The following is an 18,440-nucleotide window of genomic DNA, read 5'->3' as shown; positions in this document are numbered from 1 at the left end:
TTCAGTTTAAAAAAACATTATTAATATATGTTTTGTGCATTTTCAGTATAAAAAATATTAATATAATTCACAAGATAATATAAAAGTTAATAAAATTCTCTCTCACGTACATATGTTTTGTGATTACATGAATATTTTAACAATGTAATTTTGATTTTTTTTTTTTAAACTAATCATATATAACAATGAAATTCATCATTATTAATGTAAGACTTTTTAAGTAACGACCACAATTACTTATAATAAAGACTTGGCAAATTATAACTTTGTAAGAATATATAGTCAATAAATCGATAGTATACGTCTAGTTAGAAATCGGCATGTAGTATATCTACTGACTTCAAAAGTAATATACTTATGGAAAAGGAAATCCTAATACTATTGATGAGTGTCATCTGAAAAGATATTTTTGAAATTAGTCCAGTGTACTCTGGAAAGTAAAACCCAAAAATTCACATATTTGATGGAATGCAGTAAGAAATTTGATGGGTGCAGGAAGAAACAACCTCACAATAAACTGCTATCATCTTTTGTTTTCACTGGCAAAGAACCTTGTTCTTAGTGGGTTGAGTCGAATCGTTATTCATATTCTTGCACTGTAATGGCACGCACCAGAAAACACTATTTCAGAACTCACTGCAATATCTTATCAATCTTATTGGCAATTGTTACAAATGAAAAGAATAGATACAATAATTGTTATTTCTTGTACCACGATATAAATTTAATTTGGAAAAATCATCTCCCTTTCAGTTCTTTTCATTATCAAATCGATTTTCTAAACCTACTGAAAGACTCTAAAAACAAAAAAAGGAGCCTGTAGGTCGATCATCTTATTTTGAGCATCCAATGATTGTATGTATATTGTTTCTCTGGGTTCCTCGCTCACCCCACTCTGCGTGGCATACTCCAATGCCATCTCATAGTCCACCTGCATACAGAAATTATGTACAAAATTTGATGAATAAATCAAAATTCAAGTACACCTAGCCCGTCCTTTATCTTCTGTTCATTGTATGAACTCAGTTCATACAGTCTATTTAGGAGACAATCCTAGAGGGTATTTCCTAAAAGCTTCATTTGATGTGTAAGCTAAAGGTATAGTTGTTTCCTTGAAAGACGAACATAATCCAGAATGAATAGGGAAGTTATGTGATCGAGAGAAACGATTTCTGTTGCTCAAGAAAAAAGACGAACAGGTTTTATGACGCTAATTTCGAAGTTCTTCAAGCAACCCCTTATTTTATGTGCAACCAAAACTAAATCTATATTATTTTTAACTTTAAGGTGGACAAACTCATGATAAGAGTTGTTCCACCATATCAATTTACTGCCACTCGAGTACTTATATCTATTCAGGTTGAGGTATACCTTTAGTTTTTATATACGAAGAAAACGAAGAAATATTCACTCACACGCCGCCAGATAGCATACCTGTTCAACATGTTTAGCAAGCTTTTCAGTCAATGTTTCCTTAGTAATCAAATTCTCTGAGACTTTTCTCAGTAGTTCTACATCATCATCCCCATAACGAATCTTCTTTGCCGCATGTAACTGTGCCATTTCTTTCAAAACGTTGTATACTGCACCAGAAGCATCGGGGATATACCTGCCAATTGGTGGGAACTATATTTTATTTCATACTAAAAAAGAGAATCATTGTTCAGAGATTGCTGGAATTATGAGAGGGACAAATAAAACTGACATACTTGCTGAGATTTCGTTTCCTCTCCTGCTGCTCACGGGCCAGCATCTTTTTCACAATCTTGGATTTTAACTGGACACAGCACTGCTGAATTGCATACTAAAGATACAGCAAAAATAAAAGCGGTTAGCTTATTTTACATAGCAAAAATTGAACAGTTGCAAATTTAAAACTACAAACCTTGACAGCAGAAGCAATTTCAGTTATGTCATCTCCAATGTATTCTTTCCCAGTTCCTTTGAATGGAATTTTTGTGCTCACAATGCTTACAAAGACACCAATCTTATCTTGTATCTGATTGATTTTGTAACTACTCCAGCTGAAAAAGAATTTAACAGGATTTCATAGGCTATGGTTGCCTTCTGACGCCAGAGAATTTTGGAAGCAATTATTGACCCTTATTCTGTCACCTCATCATAAAACACTACTTGGAACAAATGGCTTTGGCAAGAAAGAAACATTTTAGCAGGACTGACCTTTAAAAAGTATTCACTTCTAATTCCTAACATCATTTATACCCGCATCTCTCGAAACAAGATTATATGTTCTTTCCTCTCACTATATTTTTTTTTCTCTCTCCATCCAGACAACATCACATCCCTATATTTTCTCCTTTTCTTTCTTTTTATTCTCATTTCGTTCCCTCATCCAAACAGAACAATAATTAGAAAGGCAAAATAAATCACACGCTTTTATGTGCATACTTACTTAATCCTTTTATGCGCGGTCCTGGTGACAACATCGGCACCTTGCTCAAAAAGTAGAGGAATTCTATTGGCAAATCGAAATATATTCAGACCCTGGAAACAAGTATTATATATTCTGTCACCGAAACTATTGCCATTTTCTAATAGCAGAATGAAGCATTTCGTTATAACTAGCTCCTAACATTGTTCAGTTGATCAAGAGTGACCCAACATCACCAAATTTAAGACGGTGGCGGCGATCAAACTATAACACAATAATCAGAAGTTAAATTAGTTTCTTTTTCTTTATAGAAAAACAATTTATTACAACATAAGGACAAATAAAATAACACAGGACGATCAAGGAGTATGCTAAAACACAAAAACAAGGAAAAAGAACATAAAACAGTGAGTCCAATCCTTTTGCATATCAAACAAAATGTTTATTTTCTAATATATATTTTTTCCCATGTTTATTACAGCATTTATAGCATTTCACTCTATCTCCAGCTATTGTTTTAAGATTAGACGGTAAATTTAACACATGTAGTTCAAACTATTGTCAAACAACTATTTTTGGAATCGAAACTAACTTGCTTGACATTTTTTCCTCCTACACTGACTCCAGCTTCCACAATGAAAGGGTGACCTTCAAAAACTTGAGCACTGTGCATCAATGGCAAAAGAGATTAGCTTTAAATCATTATGAATTACCAGAAAATTCAACCAAAACCAAGAAATCCCTCATGAGCCTCTAGCATAATGGCTCGATTTACCCTTTGAAACTTCCAACAAATAGAGTAAAAAGTAAGCTAAAGACTCAAGATGTTCCATATCAAGGATACAAAATTAAAAGAGATCGGGAAGTTCCAAGAAGTAATAATTTGAGACAAGAGAAACATGTAGTAAAACTTTGATATTGAACTACAACCTGCCTGAATAAGTAGCAACCATGTCCGGATGCAGCTCTTTTATAATTCCTAATCGAAGATTGTATTCACCAGCAGGGCTAAGACACTGAAAATAGGTAATATGGACACATAAAATGACAAATGTAAGGAATATAATATAACAAATAAAAATGGAAAAATGAATGATAAAATATAAATAAAAGGGGCTCATGATACAGACTACATACTTACATGACCACTAGGATCGTCAAACTTGGCTTGCCGAAGCAACTGATGAATGCGTACTAATTGCTGTGAAGTTAGAGACTTCACAGTCGTTTTTGCGCTGAAGTCTGGACCCATTTCTCCTGATAAAGAGAGTAAAGAGTGAAATAGAAAGCATATGCATCTATAACATATGCACATTGAACCATGTCAAGAAAAAATATACACATAGAACAGAGCCGCAGCAGGCAACTTAACCCCTCACTAATTTAGGAAGGAAAAGGGAATCCAATAAAGGAAAAGGACCCTTAAGCATTCCCATATTTCAATATCAACAAAGAGAGCCAGACATATCTTCTTTCTACACTTATTGCAGAATAACATTGCTTTTACATCAGGGATAAATGACTCTTGTTAAGTGGAGAACCTTAGCGTACTATATTTCCCTTTGCCTAACCAAATACCAGTTTCATCAATTCTGTAAGAATGATGAATCCAAATAGTTAACTAGATTGTGCGTAACTACCATAGAAGGTGCTGCTTCAAAAGACTATATGCTAAACAAGAATAAAAAATATCCAACAAATTATTAACAAAATTACTGTTTTTCCTCACCTATTAATCTTTCAGCATAAGATTTATTAATATTTACGAATTCATGCTGAAGAAACTGTAAAAGATTCTGCTTTGATGTTTCAGCGATAAGTCGTTTAATTAGCAGTAAATCCACAGAAGATGGATGATGCTTTGTCTCCATAGGAATGGGTGGCATTACATCTGTTCTGCGAGCAAATCTTATAGAGACATTCTTGCTGCCAAAGAGAACAGCTGGTATAAGAAGATTGTTCAAGTTGATAATGGGACAGAATCTGAAAAGATATATACATACTCAGGGGCATCTGACACGAATTTAAATAGAAATTGTGCATAAGGGGTGATGACAGCCATTTGTCTCATGTAATGCAATATTTTTGACTGCAAATACAAACAAAGAAGCATGACCACAAGTATTCTTTCAATAAAATCAATAAGCATGATAATAGTTTATTGATGGAACCGCTCAATTATATCTAGAGTTTGAAGTGAAATTATTAAAATTTCACCAAACAGGCATTACATACACGGTAAGTCGTCCAGTTCCCCTCTATGACAACTTGAATTTCAGCTCCCCGCCAGTGTTCCTTATTCTCCCGTTTTTCATGTAAATGAACATGGGGTATATTCCTGAAAATTGAAGCATTTGTTTATTTGGAAGGAGTTCAAGTATTAATTCATAAAAGTAATTAAAATAAAGTCATACCTATGGATGTCAATATCCAGCCTACAAAATGAAATATAATTTTGGTTCCTCATTGAAGAAGAGATCTCAATAGGAAGCCCAGTACTCATTTTCGACCATATTAACGCCTGTATCCATTAAAAAACCAAATTAATATGGCCAAGCGAAACACGTATATAATACAACTTCAACTGAAAAGTTGCCAGCTGTAACAAAAACAGAGGGAAATAACATATAAACTAGTGCATGTTGTCAATCAATACCATCTTTGCACCAAGACCAAACTTTCCCCGTGTCTGTCTCAAGCCATATTTTGTCCCAGATAGAACTGCGTGAATAGACAAGCATACAGCGAGTGAGGTTTCTAGTTCCTATGAACAAAACTACAACTGCAATTGCGAATCATCTCTATTGCAGATAACTAATGCAGCAAGAATTGACTGACCTCGACCAAACATATTTGGGATGTCATCATGTGGCATTCCCTTTCCATTATCCTGCAATTAGTAACGATAATGAGACTGTCTACATTTCTCTAATAAGAATGAGATTGATAACGACAGAAAATGAGAAAATTTTCAAACTGGATTTCAAAATCTGATCAATCGGTTCAGCTGACCAGATCAAAATCAACAAATAAAGACGATGCATATCAACATGGTATCACAGAGTAAGGCCTGAGGCAGAAACCACACGCACCTTGCATGTAACTCTGTAAAAGGAAGCCTCACCTCGACCTCTGCCAACCTTTGGAGCGTGAGTTTCTTTCACTTTCTTTCCCAGGGCTACATTCTTTGCCTGCATTTCTTGAGCACGAGCCTCTTTTGCTAATCGTTTCTGCATGGGAAAGTGTTATGTCAAACAGAACCCTATCCAGAGAGCTTTTCTCCTAGTCTACCCAATTCCAACTACTTGTTTATATGAATGAACCAAGAAAATAATTTCTAATTTTTTACTATGAAACAATGTATACTAACCAAGCCCGATCAGAGTTTAATCCAGGTTAGTATATATCAGAAAAACAAGTCAACAACCAATGTAACAAGATAAAATTAAACACACCTCACGAGCCTTCTCAGTTTCATAATCGTCATACAATGCCGCATCAACACGTTCACGGTCAACAAGACCAATCATGGAATTAAATTTGCTTTTTCCTATCTCCTCACTATAACAACCAAGCCAGCATGAAAGAAATCATTTACAGATACACTTCAAGAAAAATCGCGTCTTCACATTAGCTCATTTACCGGTTCATCATTCATCATACTTGTCCTTGCACACTTACATAGTAATTTCGACCACCGGAAGCTCCGATATGGATTCCGCCGAGTCAAGTGAGTTCTCCACAAGCTCTCTAACAGTAGTATAAAGTGATTTTCCAGGCTGTAGTTAAATCCACATAATTTCAGAGAAAACATACACACAAAAAGAATATCACAAAATTGCTGGCGCATAACAAATCAAAAACATAATTGTACTACACATACGTTATCAAATCCTGCAATGTTCTTGTTTTCCGCAAAGAACTCGGCAGGAGATTCTACAAAAACAAATAATAATTATCAGTTGAAAGATAAAGCTATGAAATAAAGCAGAAATTGCAACATGGAGAGAGCGAGCGAGCGAGAGAGAGAGAGAGAGAGAGAGAGAGAGAGAGAGAGACTCTGCTTCAGAAGAGTTTCTTTCGGTTTTCGAGGGGTCTTTGACTTGGTTTTCTTAGCTTCGGTTGGGCTTTCATCGCTAATTCCATCCATGGAAATTTCACCCTAGAATATTGAATTGCCGTGGATTTCGATTTCCAAGGAGCCGTTGAGTTCAGATTTGAAATCAGAAGCTGAGAGTGAGAGAGTGAGTGAAAGCAACGAACTTCGATTCAGCTGGCTCCTGCACTCAGCCAGCGTTAGGGTTCTAAGCTGAAAATACAGAAATGGTTGAATTTGTCGTGCTTGCGATCTAGTGTTGTCGTCCGCAGTGCGGATCACACTGCCATGGCCAGTCGCCAAACAGAATCTCTCGATCAACGGCCAATATATTTCGATCGCTGAGTCGTTATACGTGGACGGCCAAGATCCATGATAAATATGGTATACTGTACTGTCTGCAATCCGCATCTTCAAGGTATTTCGTTTATAAAATTCATCGTTATTTCCCGCCAACCAAAGTCTCCCTCTGTTCTCGTGCACCACTATTCAATATTCCAAAAGTAATGTTTTGTATTGTAACAATTTTCGTCAAGAAACTAAAATTATTTTTTCTTGTCTGTTTGAGAATGTTACGATTTAATGTTTATACATATTTTTACATTATTAAAAGTCATCGAAGTTTAATTTTTAAATGAACTATTAGAAGAGGTCATAAACTTACTATACACGACCGTTTATTATTAGATGATAGATAGTACCCTTTTCTTTATTATCAGTGCATTGTAATTAAATTTAAATGTTATTAATGTCAAGTTTTAGATGATAAAGAAATGTACTAAATTTGTAGAATAACAATTTATTAGGTTTAACTTTTTCAAAAACAACTATCAAAGTTTCCTTAATGTGTTGAATGAGAGTAATAAATAATGCGTTGTTAACTTTCCTAACATCTCAATTTTAAGTTAACTATATTTAACTTTATATATATATATATATATATATATATATATATATATATATGAACAAATATAAGTAGCAAAATGATTAGAGTTGCAATCGTTGATTTGGAAAAGTACAAAAATATAATAATCTGTAATTGAATTATTCAATGTGCTTCATTACACTGGAAAAGGGAAGGTACATAAATTCAGTATGTTTTTAGAAAATTCCTAAACCATTTTGCAGAGAGTTTTTGATATCGCTTAAAGCCATTCTTGTAATCCACAAAGTTGATTCCGAATCTCACTGTATAGCCATTGTTCCATTCAAAGTTGTCAAGCAATGACCATGCAAAATATCCTTTTATATTTACGCCATCCCTTGTAATGCCAACAAAATAAAATAAGATTTATAAATAAAATATTTTTCAAATATTAAGAAAAACGAAGAAAAAACAATTACCTAATTGCTGAATGAAGATAAAATAGATGACGATAATGATAGTCTATCCTCAACGTATCTAGAAGAGACTCTTCCAACGATAGCGTTGGATCATTGAACTCATCAACACCTACATATAAATAGTATTACATGATATTAGAACATGAAAACAAATGAAGGTAAACCAACAATAATATACTTTTAAAGGAATTACCATTTTCAGTTATGTAAATTAATGGATTGTTGTACTTTTGTTTAGTGTACAACAATAATTCTCTAATGCCTCGCGGATACACATACAACCAGCTTGATGCAGCCTACAAATGCAATAAATAAAAGTTAAATATATAATAATAAAAGGATAATGATATTTAGACAACATATTTTTGACAACTTGACACATAATCAATGTTCAAATATTGTCAAAAAAAATGTTGTCTAAATATCATTATCCCATAATAAAATAAATTAATCACATAGTTTGAGACGGTAATTACACATACCGTTGGACCTATTGGAATCCCATTGCGTTCAGCTACTCCCAAAGAACAAATATATTGTCAAAATCAAAACACACACATGTGTGTAATTCTAGAGAAATAATAGATAAAAGAATCTTACTTGTAAGATTGGTATTGGCATCTGTATTATAATTAGGTTTGACAGTGCCTAGCCGAGGTGCATGGGTAGCATAGTTAGAGGTGTAATAGTTTAATCCAATAAAATCAAATGAACCATTCACGAGTTTGATTTGTTCTTGGGAGAATTCTGGTAATCGATTACCAACAAGAGAACGCATGCTTTTCGGATATTTTCCTGATGTTAATGGTTCCACAAACCTAAGAAAAACATATTTAATCTTCATATGTAAATTAACATTAAACTTTGATATGAAATTATGTACTCACCATCCCAGCATGAAATCTAGAGCTCGCTCAGAAGCACTTTTATCTAATTTGTTATCTGACAATGGTTCAAACCAATTAGACACAAGGGTTATGCCTATTACTCCTTTTTGATACACCTGTGTAAAGGGTTTAGTGTTAGTAGAGATGACTAAAATATGAAATTTTAATGATATATTATAAATTGGTCTTATATCTAATCTGACTCTGATATCATATTAGAAAGTAAGTTAAAACTTAACCCAATTCCATAAAACCGGTTTGTAAAAAGTGAGGTTTACACCCCACTTATATATTATAAATTGACTTTATTTTTAGTCGATGTGAGACTTCCAATGCATTCCCTTCACGTCAAAGTATAGGCATCTCAAGCGTAATAGTAGAAATGGATGGTTCGATAACGGGTGGAATAGAATATTACATAAATTTCGCTAAGATAGACTCTAACTATGACTCTGATACCATATTAGAAAATAGGTTTAATTTTTAACCTTTAAATCTTAAAAATAAAGTTAAGAGGTATTGTGAAAGTTGTGATGAACCTGATATTTTTTTCTGTAAACTTGGACAGTGGCTGCATGAGCAAGAAGAAGGTGATGTGAAACTAAATAAGGTTCTTTCCCAGAATCACCATGAACACATTTTGGATCTAACCATTTAGAACATCGATTTGGTGGCATGATTCCAGTTGCATAGCCAAATGTACTATAAGTCCATGGCTCGTTTAAAGTAATCCAATACTTCACTCTGTCTCCAAATTCTTTGAAGCAAACTTCTGCGTAATCTTGAAAGTCGTTTCTGATATCATATGTAACATGTTTGTATTGAGAAATAGTGTAAACAGAGTGAAAGAAAAGTTACATCTATAAAACATCTATTGCACTATAAGTTAGTTATATAAGAACATTTGATATCAAAATTTTCATGATCTTATTTTCTGAAGTTTACACAAGTAGGATAGATTGTTACCTTACCCAAGATTTAAACTAAGATTTCTTATGCTGATTTTGGTTGATTTATTATAATTATAGCATTTATTCTGGTCCTAGATTTTAGATTGGTGTCACGAAGTTTTTTTATGATGGTGAACTTAAAATATATGCACACAAAAAAAAAAATCATTTGAAAATATAAAAAAGATTTTAGGTAATCATTTTTGAATTGGGATTAATTTTGATTAAAATCAGCTCTACAACAAGAAAGTATATTTTTTGTGTTGCATTAACTTTATTTTCAGCATTATATTTGAAATGTTGTATTACTAAAGTAGATGATAAATAAATAAGATCGATAAACTTGGACAATTTAATTATGTCGTGTGATTTGTTTTGTTATATAACACTGTATGTTTGATTGACTTTGAAGGTGTCCTAACATCAAAATTTTACTGAAATTAATTTTGAGATATTACTTATGTTGTTTGTTAGATGTTCATATTTATTCAAAATTTGAAAATTTAAACTTTCAATTGTTATGTTATTTTGTGAGATACTGTGAAATTTATTAACCCAAGGTTATTACACCCACAGATTTTTTCTTACATTGTTGTTTATGTAATAATAAACTTAACTTATAGAATCAAGTTTCTTATAGAATCAATATTCTTATATAAATAAAAAACTACTTTATAATGATATTTAGATGTTAATACATAACGAGGGATGTTTAATAAAAAGTTTTAAAAAAAATGTTTGTATCTATTAGTTGAAAATCATGTATTGATTATAAATAAGATTAATTTAAAATAGTTAGATGAATGTAAATTTAATTTTTTAAGTCAATTTTGTAATATTAAATTAGATTTCAAATTTATTTCTTAATTAATAAAACTCAAATTCATTATAAATTTTTGAAAAGGGTTAGAAAGAGTCTCTTTTATTAGTTTAATATATAAATCATAATTAACTTGTATTGGTATATTGGTGATTTATTAATAACTTACGCTTCTTATATTTGTCTTTATAAATTTTGTTATATATGTAGATTTATTTAATAAATTGATATCTATCCAATAGATTTATTCATAAACAAATAAAAGTAATGTAAATTTTAATAAAATCATTTTATTATAATGACTTATGCAATTAATGTATTTTTAAAATAGCATTGTCTTAAAAGCAAAATAGTATGAAACAGATGGAATAATTGATTCTATAAGAAAATCCACATACACATATAGTCATATATGTAAATATAATAGCAAGAATTCGATTAAAAATTAAATTTTGTATCACTTACATAATGCGAGGACTTAGGAAGCCACCATACTCATCTTCTAAAGTCTGAGGAAGATCCCAATGGAAGAGGGTGACAAATGGTTCAATACCTGTAATACGTGGAAAATCGCGGTATATAAGTTCGATTTATTTACAAAACTGTCACTGCGTACCATTATGCCGCGATTTTTAGTGAACCGTGACATAATGTGTACTGTATAATCCATATTTTTTACTAGTGTTAATATTAATTAATTACATGTGATTGTGATTGTTCACTTACTTGAAGAAATATTAAAATACAAACTTTGATTAAAAAAATATTATACGAAAACACAATAGATATGGATTTTTTACCATAAGCTAATAGTTCGTTGATGAGGTTGTTGTAATATTTGACTCCTTCTTGGTTTATTCCTCCACTAAGCTTTCCTTCTATGAATATTTATGAGAAGATTTAAAATGGTTAAAAATAATTAAGGGATAATAGTGAAATAATCATCGATGTTTAACTTACTTGGAAGAATTCTTGGCCAAGAAATAGAGAATCGGTATGCATCCAAGTTCATATATTTCATGATTCCAACGTCTTCCTATAACAAGTTTAAAAATTCGTAAAAGTAATTAAATATAAAAAAAATTAGAAACTATATTATAATATTTTATTCCATTGAATAGTTTTATCACAATGTCATATGTTTGACTTTTAGATTGTTTGAAATTTGAATTTTACCTTATACCGGTGATATTGATCATTGGCAACATCTCCATTACTTCTGTCTTGTATCAGTTCTGCAGAGATTGCACATTTATTATTCAATTAATTCCATGATGTTTAAAATATATTTTATAGTGGGTTTAAAAAAATAATGAAACAAATATTAAATTACTTTATTTTTTATATACTAACTACAATTATTATGAATCATATTTTAATTACAAAAGTATTAGAAAAATACGAAAAAAAAATCAGAATCAAATTTTTGGTTTCCTTGCAATTGTTTTTAATCATTATAATCATAATACTTTTATTATATATTTTCTATAGTTGGGTTAGTTTAAATTTACCGGATTTAATTTTTTTTAACACTTTGCCTAACTTAATTCTAATTAGGATAATTAAAATATAAAACTAACCTAATTGAAAAATATCCAATTGGATTATAGGATGATGGTTCACAATTTGGGTGCAGGAAACATATCAACCTTCAACATTATTCTTCAACATTGTAAAGACAGACTTTTTATATAAAATATCTATTCAAATATATTTATTTCTATATTTTTAATTATTATATAATTTATTTATTACATAAGAAGATGTGAGTAGAAGTAACACATAAAGTTTTAACTTTAACTACTTAATGTTTGATTATAAAGTTTCTAATTTTGAATTAAAAACTAGTTCAATACTTAAAATTTTGATAACTAATTTAGTTTTTTTTATAAGAGTTGAAACAATTCTATTTTCTCTCTTTAATTATATTTGTTATTGTTGTTAAAATAAAAATATTATAGACAAATTTAGATTTTAATAATAGACTAAATATATTTTTTTATTATAACAGAGACAATTCTATATATAAATAATTTTTATTTTATAAAATAATATATAAATTAGGACTAATTATTATTTTTTAAATGAATTATTATTCAACGATTTTTTTAATATAAATAATAAAAATTTTATTTATAAGAAAAATAATTTTTCATTTAAATAATATTAAATTCACAATATAAAGAGAAAAGAAAACTTATCTAAACCACAAATAAATCAAGAATAGAGAAAATAAATTAATTAAAATAGGAAAAAAAATCAGTTTTACTAGAAAAAAAGAAAGAAAAACAACCTGGATGTTTATGGGTGAAAGTATCCCATACACTCGGCCCTTTGCCACCTTCTTTCGCCGCACCTTCATACTATATATTCATGCATTCCAAAACGACAAAATTATTAATAAATTGCTTTCACTACACGTTGAATTTTATTACAATATTTAAAACTAAATAAATGAAACATTTTCATAACAACAGGAAAATACCTCACAATTTTTAATGTTTATTTAATTATTAATAATTAGTTTAAGTATAAGATCAGAAGCATTCTCTACTTATACTCCAAATTAGTCTGATAAGTGTAACAGAAACAACTAAAAATTACTATTCAAGCAGAAGATGTGAAAATTTGATTGTGAGATGTGCATCAGTAATTCTTACTATTGTATTGTTATTTCTGAGATTCGAACGTTGGAAGTGAATTGTAACTCAACCTCACATGATCGATTTATAAAACGAGATTTGTATAGAAAATGATATTTTGACACTAATTTTTAACACTATTTTGACATTGTATACGTGTCAAAACGTGATTGGACGATTTTAAATAAAAAAAATTAAAACAAAGGCATATTTGGAAGAAAAAAATCAATTTTTTTTTAATTTAAAATCATCCAACCACATTTTAACACGTGTGCAGTGTCAAAATGGTGTCAAAAAATTGGTGTCAAAATATTATTTTCCTATTTATATATTATACTTACTTAGTGGAGGTTTAACTTCCAACATTGAACGACGTACAAATTCCAAACCAAGATCCCAATAATAGAAGGTCGTGAAAACACGACATGAGATGCAATGTGTACCTGGTAAGCGGCAGAAGCTGTCCCAAAAAGGAATCCTGGTGGAAAAGTGCTTCGGTTGAGGGAAGAAACATCGAGGATAGGTACAACAGGAACAGGTTCAGCAAGAGTAACTGATGCTAATGTTGTAACAACAGCAATAACCGTGAGAAAAAACGCATTGTATGCCATGTCAGAAGAAGAATGAAGTGAGGATTCTGTTTAATGCGAAAATATATAGACTGCACTGCAGGCATGGCCGGATTTTCAAAACCGCGTATATAATTTTCAAACATGATTCTGTTTCTCCTGTCGTTTTCGCCGTTTCGTGAGATAAACACAAACAAGAAAAACACCACACTTTCTATTTCTTTATTACTCTTGCCATGTGTCTCCTTTGCCCTTCCTTCAACCAGTCTTCTACTTTCAATTTATTTATTTAAGTCTTCTTCAAATTTCTATATACCATTGGAATTACTTTCCATAATCCTGCAATCATATAAGATGTGAGTTTTTCTTATTTATCTAGATAAGAAAAAATAATAAATTAAAGGACATATTTTATAAGTGAGAAGATTAAAGTTAAATAGATAATGAATATTTTATTTATTTAAAAATAAAAAATGTTTATTTTTAATTTTTTTTTCAAACTTTGAATAACTTCTAATATTTCTCTAAAATTTTAGCAATTTTTTTTCCGGAACACAGTACAAAGTTGTAGTATATTTTAAAATAGAACAACCGAAGTAAAGTTTAAGATAATCTGAATCCACCATTCAATTAGAGTTTTAACTATTTATTTTAATCTATTATATTATTAAGAAAAAAAACTATAAGAGAAAAATACCTTATTACTTCCATTTAATACCGTGACAGCTGATCATTATTTAAATTTTTCTCTCATTTATTCTTCATTCACCAATTTACTACAACGTTTTTGTTATTTTTTAAGAAAATTAATAAATAGAAATCAAATTTAATCATAAAAAATAACTAGTTCTTATACTGTTTAAGTTAGATATATGATTTTAAATCATATAAGAAATAGATTTATTAATTAAAAATTAATAGGTTTTTTTGAAATATTAAATGTATGAAATTTTTTACATTTTATTTTCTTAATATATAAAATGTATTTATTAATATAAAAAATTTAATTAAGTATCATTATATTACAGTACACATCAAGTGCATAATAAAATTTATTGTAAATAAATATATTTTAGTATTTAACACAAAAGAATGTTTGAATTCACATTTATTCACCTATTAACAAGGATAAGTTTGTTTCACTATATGAACCGTGTTGTCATTATTTAAACAATATAAATATATATATATATATATATATATATATATATATATATATTTAATGACATCATTTTGATAAAAAAATAACATATGTTATTGAAAACGCAGTCTATTCAATATTCTTACGAATAACCAAAATATTTCATGTATAAAATTATCTTTTAAAAAATATGCATTATTCTTTACATTTAAACTCTTAAGCATTAATAACCACTATTATCTTACTTTTTTTATTTATAAATATATAAAATGATATTTTAAACTTTTATTAATTCAAAAAATAAAAATAAAAGGCATACTAATTAGATCTAAAAAAACGAATACCACCCTTAATAAATTTGGAAATAAAAAACAGAGCATTTGAAAATTGGGTTCTGTCACATAGTTTTATTGTTAATCTGTCACATAACATTTGTCCTGATACAATTTATTTGTTTGATAAACAACCTGGTAGCTCCTCTTTCCATTCTTGAACCAGACAAAAGGATAGAAATCAAACATCACATGACAACATATTTCTCACTTCTTAAGATGTTTATCAAACCAATTTATCATGACTTTATGAGCCTCCCCTGCAGCCTTCACAGCTTTTGGATCATTAGGATCGTACCTTACAGTCCATCCATGCGAGACGTTAGCAAATATCTTCACATAACTATCAATCTGCATCAAAACAAAACTCAGTAAACTTGTACTAATAAAGTGAAGAGATATTCGACAAAATATGTCCATACATGTTTGGTACGAATTTTAGACAAGTAGTGATCAAGTACGTGTTTACTGTGTATGTGCTTTTGGCAATTACAACATAATGATGCCATAAACAACATAACTACTACAAAAACAAAATAAGTTTCATCGTACCTCAGGTTTAGCATCTAGGACTTGTTTAAATTGATTTATGAGCTTTGGAGGAGCGATTGTGTCATGCTCAGCTCCAAGTATAGCAATTGGAACTTCAACACCTGAAAAAGATCAAAGTAACTATTTTACAACTAACATCCAATCACTGCTTTTGACATTTGTATCTTTATTCAACCATAAAGAAATGGTAAATGAAAGATAACATCAAAAAGAGATTTACAAGAAAACACAAGCACTATACTGTCAAATTTATACCACGGATGTCATCCACAGTGATAAATGATGGATGTAATAGCACAGAAGCTTGAATAAGTTTGGCTTTTCCAAGGTTAGTGACAGTCCTAGCTGAGAGAAAGAGAAAACACACATTACATTCTGTAGTTTATACTCAAGGTGACCTGAAATTGCAAAATACAAAGCCACTTACCACCCCAACAGAAACCAGCAAATCCCACAGCAGAAGCACCTTTCCTTTTCAAGGCTTCAATAATAGGTTTTGCAATTTCAATACCTTTTCCCTGCACATTTAATAGGCAATATCAGAATCAGACAAAATGTATTACAGTTTACAGAAAAGTCACAATTTTTATTCATCTGAACTCAAACAGACATGATATTTGATTTTCAAATCAGACACCGCATAAAATGGTGGCGACCCTTTAGGTTACAGAGTCCAAACATCTACATATTCCAGTATAAGAACCTAACATTGACTTATAAAGAACAGAAAGAACATTTTTTTTCTTGCTAAATCAATGATAAATGATAAAGAAGCAATTATCATTAAGTAGGAACTAACCGGGTCATGATCTTTAAACCAGGAATCGAAGGATCTGCTCACATTCTCAGGATTGTAGGGTTCTCCATGGAAGAAGTCAGGAACCACCACAAAATACCCATGGTTTGAAACTTTGTCTGCAATTTTCCTATGCAACATAGCAAACAATTCAAATAATTAGACCACTTTAAACATTCTTCAAAGTATCTTTTGTAATTTAATTTACTCAAACCATAGTGTTCATTCATTTCCCAAAAAATATTTGTTATTAAACTATCTTAAGAATTCAATTCATTTTATGCCTTGTGGCCTCCATAGAAATAGTATTTGCTTACAATGGAAGACAGTACATATGGCCTAATAAGAGAGATAAACTGAGTAAATCAGGCATTGAAAGTAACATACCTTAAAAGTGGTGGTTTAAATCCTACAAGACAAATTGAGCATGTAAAGTTACTTAAAGATATTGGTTAAAGGTAATATAATTGTCTGGAAACAAACAAATAGATACGCCAAACAGGGAATTAACAATGTTAGGGAAACTGATATATTGGTGTTTTCAGAATCATCACAATGCATAAAAAGAAATATTTTTTCTATCTGTAAACCAATCGAGTAATGAATCACAAGAATAACAAAGAGTAATAATGGTGTTGATATATTTGGAAGAAAGAATACCAAAAACATCAGAAACAAGAACAATGGCAAGAATGGCGAGAGGAGAACCAGTGACATAGGCGTTAACACCAGCGATATTGGTAACATGGCCAACACCACTTGAAGCATTGAGAATGGGAGCGTTTGAATAGCATTCACTTCCCACCATTGTTGTCTCTCTGTTTTCCTTCTGCTGTGCTCAAATTCCTACCTCCATTTGACCTTATATGCATGACTGATGCCGGGTTTGAATGGTCATTACAATCATGGCCATGGGCCCCACTTGAAACTTGAAAGACGTTCCACTTGCTTAATTACTATTCTCTGATCACTGTTGTTGACCACACAAAAATTTACAAAATTCGATGCTTGTAACATGCGATACCATTTAATCCGCCATTAAAGTATACTATGTTGATAATAACTGTCACGGTTAAGTTTTGTTTAAAGTATTTTTTAGCTGTGAAAACGGTCTATCAGAATCAATCCGGCTCACCACTGAGTAGTCATTCGGTGTTGGTCACTCACTAATTCAATCCAATCTCTCTCATTTATTAAAAAAAAAATTCAAACGGATTCTTCACTGGTCCACTTAATTAATTTTTTTAAAATAAAAGAAATTAATAATTTTTTATAATTCAAATCTAAACAAATTTTACTTTCAAATTTTAATGTTTCATTAATTTTGAAAATAGAGAACTTAAATAAATTTTTCAAGAAAAAAAATAACAAATATTCTTTTATAAAATTAAAATTAAATTTTAATAAAATAAAATTAGATAGGTTAATCGGTGGGCCAACCCAGTCAACCACGGATTCAACCTATATGAGTCACATTTAAATGAATCGAGTTGAAATCCCGCGGGTTGTGACCCATTTTCTTACATCTCTCACAAAAATATCCTAATATTTGCTGTAAGGACTTCATTATTAAGAAATGATATTACAATGATAAAGTATTTTAAGAAATACTAAAAAATCTCATTTTTTTTAGGCTTAATTACCTTTTTAGTTCTCAAGTTGAAGACTGAATTTCTGTTTGATACCTGCTTTTCAAAGTGATGTAATTTGGTCCTCAGGTTACTGATTTTGGTTTTAATAGGTCCCTTCCGTTGAGTAGGTACAAACAGCGTTAATTTCACTTACCTTTCACTTTTTTTCTCTCTCTTCCACCACTTTAATTTACGCATTAATTAGTTTTAACTTTTAAAAACATCCTTCTTATTTAGTTTTCTAAAATAATTATGAAGTAGTTTGACCAAATAATAATGCACGGGCTC

The 18,440-nt window shown here is 30.4% G+C and overlaps 3 protein-coding genes across 3 annotated transcripts; all 3 read right to left on the bottom strand.

Annotated features, from left to right (window-relative positions):
- Positions 1-622: 622 nt before the first annotated feature.
- On the bottom strand, positions 623-6,864 carry LOC106759165 (DNA topoisomerase 6 subunit B). The gene is made up of 19 exons (XM_014642187.2): positions 6,452-6,864; positions 6,276-6,328; positions 6,074-6,171; positions 5,848-5,953; positions 5,485-5,622; positions 5,231-5,282; positions 5,049-5,113; positions 4,807-4,913; positions 4,628-4,730; positions 4,396-4,481; positions 4,122-4,318; positions 3,534-3,649; positions 3,323-3,408; positions 2,985-3,057; positions 2,414-2,505; positions 1,886-2,024; positions 1,710-1,804; positions 1,435-1,609; positions 623-931 (listed from the first exon to the last, which is right to left on the bottom strand). Exons 1-19 carry the CDS (start codon positions 6,540-6,542, stop codon positions 785-787), a joined length of 2,019 nt encoding a protein of 672 aa, XP_014497673.1. The 5' UTR covers positions 6,543-6,864; the 3' UTR covers positions 623-784.
- Positions 6,865-7,562: 698 nt separating this feature from the next.
- Positions 7,563-13,742, bottom strand: LOC106758267 (beta-glucosidase 13). Its single transcript, XM_022779602.1, has 13 exons — positions 13,575-13,742; positions 12,783-12,852; positions 11,666-11,724; positions 11,450-11,525; positions 11,290-11,367; positions 10,955-11,042; positions 9,259-9,514; positions 8,720-8,835; positions 8,433-8,650; positions 8,315-8,346; positions 8,026-8,128; positions 7,833-7,941; positions 7,563-7,750 (listed from the first exon to the last, which is right to left on the bottom strand). The coding sequence occupies exons 1-13, from the start codon at positions 13,740-13,742 to the stop codon at positions 7,579-7,581; spliced, it is 1,545 nt and encodes a 514-aa protein (XP_022635323.1). The 3' UTR covers positions 7,563-7,578.
- A 1,478-nt stretch (positions 13,743-15,220) lies between these two features.
- LOC106758959 (endo-1,3;1,4-beta-D-glucanase-like) lies at positions 15,221-17,372 on the bottom strand. The gene is made up of 7 exons (XM_014641972.2): positions 17,182-17,372; positions 16,909-16,930; positions 16,525-16,651; positions 16,153-16,243; positions 15,981-16,070; positions 15,726-15,826; positions 15,221-15,524 (listed from the first exon to the last, which is right to left on the bottom strand). The coding sequence occupies exons 1-7, from the start codon at positions 17,327-17,329 to the stop codon at positions 15,381-15,383; spliced, it is 723 nt and encodes a 240-aa protein (XP_014497458.1). The 5' UTR covers positions 17,330-17,372; the 3' UTR covers positions 15,221-15,380.
- Between the last annotated feature and the right edge of the window lie 1,068 nt (positions 17,373-18,440).

Source organism: Vigna radiata, chromosome 4 (assembly GCF_000741045.1).
Source record: "Vigna radiata var. radiata cultivar VC1973A chromosome 4, Vradiata_ver6, whole genome shotgun sequence".
In the NCBI taxonomy this organism is placed as follows: Eukaryota; Viridiplantae; Streptophyta; class Magnoliopsida; order Fabales; family Fabaceae; genus Vigna; species Vigna radiata.
Note: the sequence above shows the minus strand (reverse complement) of the source record. Positions and strands in the feature narration are given on the sequence as shown.